Below are 8,947 nucleotides of genomic sequence, written 5' to 3' on the forward strand. Positions count from 1 at the left end.
AAAAAAAAAAAAAAAAAAAAAGTGTATGGGAGTGCCCAACTGGAAATATTTACCAGTAATAAGAAAAAATGAACAATTTTATTATCAAAGGATCTCTTTGATTAATGAGTTCAGAGATACTTATTGGTAGTCATTTGCAGTCCAATTGTGAATTGTGTTTTACGTTTTCCTACTGTTTTCTCTATTGATTTTGTCTGCTTTTTCTCATAGATTTATACAAACTTACTCTTGAGGACATTAAACTTTTCCTTCTCCCAGTTTAAAAACAGATAAATAACAATAATTGCATTGGAACACTTTGAGGGGGTTTTAAGCAAGAGAGCATAATTCAGTTTACATTTGTAAAAACTCCCTCAACGCTGTGTGGAGAATTGGTCATAGGGAGACAAGAACAGCTGCTGGGAGATTAGCTGTGATGCTGTCACCAAAAGTCAGGCAAGAGATGACAGTGGCTGCAGCTAGGACAGCAATGAAGATGGAGAGGAATTTGCGAAGTTACTGAACTCGAGATTTTGTTTTGTTTTGTTTTGAGTTAGAGTCTCACCCTGTTGCTCAGGCTGGAGTGCGGTGGCATGCTCAAGGCTACAGCATCCTCAGTCTGTTGGGTTCAGACAATCCTTCTGTCTCAGCTTCCCAAGTAGCTGGAACTACAAGCGTGCACCACCATGCCTGGCTAATCATTTGATTTATTGTAGAGATGAGGTCTCACCAAGTTGCCCAAGGCTGATCTTGAATCCCTGGACTCAGGCAATCCTCTCCCCTCTGCTTCCCAAAATGCTGGGTTTACAGGCGTGAACCACTGCATCCAGCCAGAGATATGTTTTAAAGAAAATGCAAATAAGATTTGTTAATGGATTGTGTGAGGAGTGAGGGAAAAAAAGGAATTGAGAATAATTCCTAGTTGAAGAACATCACCCAAGTAAACTAACACAGGAATAGAAAACCAAGCACCACATGTTCTCACTTAAAAGTGGGAATTAAACTAAAGATCTGCAAAGGCATAGGGAAGGACATAATGGACATCAGAGACTCAGAAGGGGTAGGGCAGGAAGAGGGGAAGGAATGAGTATAACGTGCACAGGTGGAGGTGGTGGGTACAAAATAAAGATGAGAGTGGACAGAAAAATGCGTTTGTTTGGAAGAAGAAAAAGAAGGAGAAGGAGAGGAGGGGAAAGGGGAAGAAGAAGGAGAAAAGGAGGAGGAAGAATTATTATTATTCCTGGATGTTGGGCTTGCGTAACCGGGTGGAGGCAACTGGGGAGGAAGTGTGCCATATTTTAATTGAGAAGCTTATTAGACATCTATATGGAAATCTCATGTAGATGTAGATTTGATCATCACAAGCTATGTTCAAGCCACGTGATGGGATAAGCTCACCAAGGACAATATGTAGAGAAAGAAAAGGTTCAAGAAACAAAGTTGAGCGATGGACGTTTAGAGTTTTCGTGAAAAGAGTCACCAGCAAAGGTGACTGAAGCATAGCCAATGAGCTAGGAGAAAAACAAGAAATGTGAAGTCAGGAAAATGAAGGAGTTAAGAGTTTGAAAAAAGAGGGAGGGCTGGACACAGTGGCTCAGTCTGTAATCCCAGCACTTTGGGAGGCTGAGGTGAGTGGATTGCTTGAGCTCACAGTTCGAGAACAGCCTGAGCAACTTGGCAAGACCTCATCTCTATAATAAAAATAAAAAATTAGCTGAGCATAGTAGTGTGCGCCTATAGTTCCAGCTACTTGGAAGACTGAGGTGGAAGGATCACCGGAGCTCAGCAGGTTGATGCTGGGGTGACCATGAGCGTGCCACTGCACTCCAGCCTGGGAGACGGAGTGAGACTACAAGTCAAAAAAAGAAAAAGAAAAAAGAGGGAGGATCGACCTTGTTGAATATGTCAGAGAAGTCAAAAGGGTAAGAACAGGAAAGTAATTTTTTTGATATGGCAATATGAAAGTGACTGGTACTTTTGAGAAGAGAGTATCAGCGGAATGATGGGTCCAGGTACCAGGCAGGAGGGACTGAAAAGACAGAAGGTGAGCATGTGTGAATGACATAAGCAGAGTGGGTTTTCTTAAATATCAAGGAATATCCACATTTAAGTACTTATATATTCACAAGACACTATTTAGATCACTTTTGTTTCTTATTATGCCCTGAAACTACCAACAAGTAGTATAAAGGCTAAATTTTTCAGAGCAACTGAATAAGTAAAATAGAATTTTGTGAGAGTGAACTTTTCCACTGCATCTGCCTGTGCACTCTCAATGGCGAATGTAGTAAATCTATTAGACATTATCACTATCACTGTCTTAGTTTTTATATTAGTTCAAGTGGAACCATATTATTTCTGTTTTCCTACCCTGAGTCATCCTGATCGTCAGCTTATTTGAGAGCCCCTAGCTTTTGGCTGGGAAATGACAAAGCCTTATTTTCTCCACGTTTTCAAGCTGTCTCATTCATTCCAAAACTAGCAATTACTCAGGCGAAAAGAATCACGACCTCCAGAAAAGTTTAGTGATTGAGTCTGTGGAACCACAGGTAACAAAGGGCTGTGACAAGGAGCAATTGCCATTCTTTCTAAGTGGTGGGCTTACCTGAGATTTTGCCAGTCAATTCCCAGTTGCAATAATTAGTAAAGTAACTTCCTAAATTTCACGCAGCAATTATAGGCTGAAGTCATGAACACAGAGGATAGGGGTGGCAAATTAAAAAGGGAGGGTCCCTTTATTTTCTAAACCTTTAGTAAATTGGGTGGGAGATATATTTGTATGTATCTACATAATTTTAGCTTAAGTGAGGGGTGTTCAATTTGGAGACATTTCAGCAGACTAACAAATAGTATTTGTATACATGTAACTAAAACAGTAATTTATCAGGTAGAAGGCAGATGGGGGGAATAAAATGCCAACCTGTATCTACAGTTGGGTTGTGTCGATGATGAAGTGCTGTTTATTCAGGGCCAGCCTAGCTTGTCAGCAACATAAGACCCATCGCAGCACAGGACTCCCTGCGTAGCTAGAAGACAATAATAAATTATCTCCTATGCAAACAGCAACGGCATAAAAGCAGAACAAATAGACTCTGCCTCCCAGAATCCTGAAGATTCTCACTCATTCCCTTGTTTAATTCTGTTTTAGACATGAAACTCTTGACATTATCCTAAGGCCAGTAAGATCGAATCTGGTTTGGACAGTTTTATTAGGGTAGATAGTGTTAACCATCTGTTTGGGAGTTATTGTAAAATGTATTTTGTTTCTCTAACATGTCTAGGTGATTCCAATAGTTTGTGTGTGAGAGTTTTATCAATACTTCATTCGATCCTGTGAAATTTGGGGTCGCCCAAAGGAAAACTAAGACAATGTTACACAAAGGACATGATGAAAATTCAGATTCTTGGCCCCAATTCCCGACCTGTGAAATGAGAACCTCTAATAAATCAGCCCAGAAATACACACCCCCCAAGTGACTTTTTTTGATGAGGCTAATATGAGGAATAAGGAGCTGAGGACGTGAGTTAGTAAAATTCTGTGACAGCAACGAGAGTCCAAAGGACTGGCTCATGGGGACGAGCCCCTCAATGAACCAAAGCCTCCCTAGAGCGGTGCTTTCCAGATTTCAGTGTCCATTCGAATCCCTGGGATTGGTGGAAAGTGCAGATTCTGCTTCAGTAAACCCAGGGTGAAACCTGAGATTCTGCATTTCTAACAAGATGCCTGGTGTTGCCAGCACTGCTGGACTTGAGTCCAGCGAGATCCTGGAGCCATCAATTCAACACAGAAGAATTCAGATGGGTTGGGGATCAGCCAACATTTTTGAATAGCAAACGTCTCACAAGGATGGCTATGAGTAATTGATGATTTACTGATTCCTAATTTCAAAACCTGCTCCCCTTGTTTCAGTGACTAGCCAGAAATGTAGTAATAGTTGTTATTATATGTAAAAAAATCTCTCAGAAATGTGTGTTTTCTTTCAAGGATTTATAAATGTAATTTGGAAGTTTTATACACACAATGAAAAAACGTTTGGAAAGGAAAACTCAAGGGCTTATTGTGCTAAAGACTTCAGTTACTGAAGATGTAGGTCATTGTTGTCCATTCTTGTTTTCCTTTGGGATGATCTCTTCTTTACAAGTCATAATGGCAAAAGCATTGAAGTTCTTTCTTTTTTCTTTTTTTTTTGTTTTGAGTCAGAGTCTCACTCTCACCTATTCTGGAGTACACTGGCATAATCACAGTTAACCACAGCATCGACCTTCTGGGTTCAAGTAGCTGGGACTATAGGTGCCTGGCTAATTTTTTTGTAAAGATGAGGTCTCACTATGTTGCCCAGGCTTGTCTTGAACTCCTGGACTCAAGCAATTCTCCCGCCTCAGCCTCACAAATTACTGGGATTACAAGCATGAGCCATGTCTCCTTGCTAGCACTGAAGTTCTTGATTGGTCTCCAAAGATAATTTGAAATAATTGTATCTATTGAGCACAATTGGGTATAACATGAGGCCCGATTTTAAAAATCATTCTAAATAGCCACTTCTATTGTGGGTGAATTAATTCTTTAAAAATATCTACTTACACATTGGTATTATGCCATTTAGAAAATAAATAAAAAGCATGAAAGCTGACAGTACACTTTTGGGAACGCATGTTTCCAAAAGCTATTGTATTTGAATATCATCCATATCATGACCAAGTCGGTATAAGAGATCTTGGTATTCATCAACAATAGACTGAGCCGGGCTCGGTGGCTCAGCCTGTAATCCCGTGCCTTGGGAGGCTGAGGTGAGTGGATTGCTTGAGCCCACAGGTTCGAGACCCGTCTGGGCAACTTGGTGAGACCTCATCTTTACAATAAATCAAAAAATTAGCCGGGCGTGGTAGTGCGTGCCTATAGTTCCAGCTACTTGGAAGGCTGAGGCGGAAGGGTTGCCGGAGCCCAGCAGGTTGAGGCTGCGGTGACCGGGAGCAGCCTCTACCCTCCAGTCTGGGCGACAGAGTGAGACTCCGACTCAAAAAAAAAAAAAAAAAAACAACAGCAACAACAATAGACTCTGAGACATTTGTGAATTCCCATGTGCAATTTCTCATAGCCAAAAAAGGGAAGGTGACCTCATAAGATGCCTAGTGAGAGAGACTGCCTCAGAGCAGATGGCAAAACCTCCTGGAAACACAGAAGCTGGTGATCAATCAATCCTCCTCACCTTCTCACCAAGAGTCTTTTGTGCCCTCCCAGGTTCCTCATAGACCTTGAGATCCTACTCAGGAGAATTAAAGAGTCTATGTAGGTTAGATATTTGAATTGACTGGTAGATAGTCTAAACCACAATACCCATTCCATGAGTGTCCAAGAGTTATCGCATACAGCCACAAATGTGGGCGTGAGAGAAGCTGCGACCCCCTGCACTGTGCTGTTCAGGTCTTCACAGGGCTATCTTAGGACTTGTGTGTGGCACGTCCACTTTTTATTGTACACATTTCTCTGTCATGTTAGTGTCTTCCCAGTGGTAGACATAATTCTGATTACTATTATAATCAGAAAATGAATAGAATTACTTAAAACCCTGAGTGACTATCATGGTGTTTTTCATTGAGTAACACAATAGACTGTCAGTTGATTGACTATGTGTGTGCTGTGACATATATGTATGCTATGATAGGGGATTATGGATTATGTAGCACAGGTTGATTTTGTGTGTGTGTGTCTCCAGTCATTCAACAAACATTTTTTTTAAATTTTAATTTAAATTTTTATGTTAGAGTTGTTGGGTACAAGTGAGGATTTACTACATAAGTAAGTTTCATGCAGGTGAGGTTTGGGCTTCTAGTGGGTCCTCTCTCCCCAATAGTGGACCTGGTATCCAGTGTGTTGCCATGTTCCCGCCTTCCCTCCTTCCCCCCTGCCTCCCCTAGCAATGTCCAACACTGCTGATCCCACCCTTGTGCTCAGTGTGACCAGTGACCAGGGCCTGCTTGTGAGTGAGAACACGCGGTATTTGGTTCTTTGTTTCTGTGACAGTTCACTTAGTATGATGGTCTCCAGCTGCATTCATGTTGCTGTGAAGGCCATGATTTTCTTCTTCTTTATGGCTGCATGATATTCCATCATGTATATGTGCCATGTTTTCTTAATTCAGTCCACTTTCGATGAGCATCTGCGTTGGTTCCATGTTTCTGCTATCAGCAAATATTTCTTGAGCTAGTATATGCCAGTCGTTATGTTAGGGACAAGTACGCCGTCTTCACTGTACTTCTTTAAGGGAGAGAAACAACCATGCAAACGTTGCAGTTAACAAAACTTGAAGAGGCCAGCACATTTTTTGTAAATGATGTGGGCCACAAGTCCATGGATTCTGAGGTAATGGGTGCCCTTTCTACAATTAATCGTCCTTCCATAACTGCCACATAGAGCAAGAAAATCTGACATCACATCTCCTAAAAAAAAACCTCTCATGCCAGCCTGGGCAACATAGCAAGACCTCTACAATAAATCAGTAATAATGATAATAATAATGATGCTAATAATTAGCTGGGTATGGTGGCACACACCTGTAGTCCCAGCTACTTGAGAGGCTGAGGTGGAAGGACTGTCTGAGCCCATGATGTCGAGGCTGTGGTTGCCATGATTGTGCCACTGCACTGCAGCCTGGGTGACAGAGTGAGATTCTGACTCAAAAAAAAAAAAAAAAAAACTCCTGAATTTCTACACTGAAATAAAAATTACTCAGTATATTCAGCTAAGTTCACTCTTAGGAATTTCTGCTTTGAGTTGGTAATCACTAGAAAACAAAATTTTAGGAAAGAACAATAACTCCCTCCCATTTTTCTAGCGATGTAATGATAGTCAGCAGACATTCCTGCATAGATCTTATAAGTGATAAGAGGGAAAATATGCTTTGCAGAGTAAGTATTTGGGTAAATATTTCAGGAAAAAAATGTTTAAGATGTCTGTTCCTTGTCTAAACTCTTCTTAATAATAATGGCAAAAACTTCTTCTTTACTTGGTTTGGGAAAACAAACAAGCAAAGTATATTTTAAGCCATGATCTGAAAGCTTCCAAACTTTCTCAAAGCAAATTGTTTTTCACTAACTTTTAATAATAAATATCTCTCCCAGTACATCACAAGACTGGACAAATGTGGCACAACTCCCCCCAGTTGGGCAGTTTGACATTAATATTGAACTTCCTATTGTTGTTTCAGAATTGTCTGTTTCACAGCAATATCACCAGTGATTTAAAAGCATTTACAGACAAGTTTGGCTTTGATGTCCTCATCCTGTTCGCCAGTTACCTGTCAGAGGAGCAGCAACCAAGGCGACAGATCGCGGTGTTCTCCGAGAACCTAGAGCTGTGCAGTCAGGTGAGCACCTCCTCAGACCCCAGCATGGTTTCATCACATCCTAGCTTGCTGGCTCTCAGAACACGCAGGGCAAGACAGGAACAGATCGGTGACTTGTAAGCCATTGGCTCAAGAGATTGAGTTCTGGAGGTTGGAGTTTTAGAAAATATTGGGAGTATTTTGCACATTGGGCCTTACTGGCAGCAACAGGCAAATCTGCCCAATTCCATCTTCACCCATGACTTTTAAAAAGTTCCATAATGCCAAGCATGTTGGCTCACATCTGTAATTCCTGCACTTTGGGAGGCCGAGACAAGAGGATTGCTTGAGCTCAGGAGTTGGAAACCAGACTGGGCAACATAATGAAACCTCCTCTCTACAAAAATCAAAAAAATTAGCCAGACAGGGTGGTGTGCCCCTGTAGTCCCAGCTACTCAGGAAGCTGAGACGAGAGGATCACCTGAATCCAGGAGGGTGAAGCTGCAGTGAGTTGTGACTCAGAAAAAAAAAACAAAAAACCAATTAGACTAAATTAATCAAAATAAGCCACTGGGTATACCAAACCAGGGATACTTAAGAACTAACACGAGAACATACATGATTCATTATAAAACGAGCCACATAGGTATATGACGCTTTCATCACTCTTTTTTTCTGACTAATGGGTTGGATACCTTATGTATTTAGGGGTGGCCAGAGGCCAAGTGTTTTCTTTTCTACATCCTCCTTTCTGCCCTTCAAGAGCTCCATCTTGGCTCTCCCGACACACGATGGTAGGCACTCTCGGGCTCTGTGCTCTCAAGTCCCCTGTGAAAGAACCTCCTGCTCCCGCCATGGGTGTAGGGTGTATTGTGCACATCTTCCTCTGACCCAGACGCCTCTGCGCATGGTGTCACCAGCCTGTGGCTCTTTCAGTGCTGTGCTCTATATTTGATTTCAAAGCCAAATTTCATCTTTGCTCCCTGGCTTCCTAGCAACAAGATTTAGGCCTCCTAATCCTCTAACAGGATTGCCAAATCAGTTTTAACAGCAGACCCTGTTCTCAAGCCAACTTGAAAACTAGTTCACTTAAAGTAGACAAAAGTGCCGGGCTCGGTGGCTCAGCCCGTAATCCCGCGCCTTTGGGAGGCTGAGGTGAGTGGATTGCCTGAGCCCGCGGGTTCGAGACCAGCCTGGGCAACTTGGTGAGCCCTCATCGCTACAATAAATCAAATATTAGCTGGGCGTGGTAGTGCACACCTGTGGTTCCAGTTACTTGGAAGGCTGAGGCAGAAAGATGGCCTGAGCCCCAGCAGGTCAAGGCTGCGGTGGCTGTGAGCATGCCACTGCACTCTAGTCTGAGCGACAGAGTGAGACTCCAACTCAAAACAAACAAACAAAAAAAAATCAAGCAGCTGGATTTTGAGTAAGTCGCAAAGAATTTGATAGGATTGGAGAAAAGGTTGGTAGTATATTAATTAGGACTTTCCATGGTTTGTAGTATACAAGTCTCTATTGTTTAGAGTCTTCTTTTAGACAGATGAACACTGTTTAATTTTATATTTAAAAATTTAAGGAGCCGGGCTCAGTGGCTCAGCCTATAATCCCGCGCCTTTGGGAGACTGAGGTGAGTGGATTGCCTGAGC

General features: G+C 42.0%; 1 protein-coding gene across 1 annotated transcript in view; it reads left to right on the top strand.

Annotated features, from left to right (window-relative positions):
- LOC103261674 (protein prune homolog 2) overlaps nucleotides 1–8,947 on the top strand; it is a 155,845-nt gene that overhangs the window by 129,669 nt on the left and 17,229 nt on the right. Inside the window, exon 6 of the mRNA XM_021712981.1 lies at nucleotides 7,185–7,343. Coding sequence (XP_021568656.1) covers nucleotides 7,185–7,343 — 159 coding nt within the window. The remainder of the gene's footprint in view (nucleotides 1–7,184; nucleotides 7,344–8,947) is intronic.

Source organism: Carlito syrichta, unplaced genomic scaffold (assembly GCF_000164805.1).
Source record: "Carlito syrichta isolate Samal-C Ts95f unplaced genomic scaffold, Tarsius_syrichta-2.0.1 Scaffold303981, whole genome shotgun sequence".
Lineage (NCBI taxonomy): Eukaryota > Metazoa > Chordata > Mammalia > Primates > Tarsiidae > Carlito > Carlito syrichta.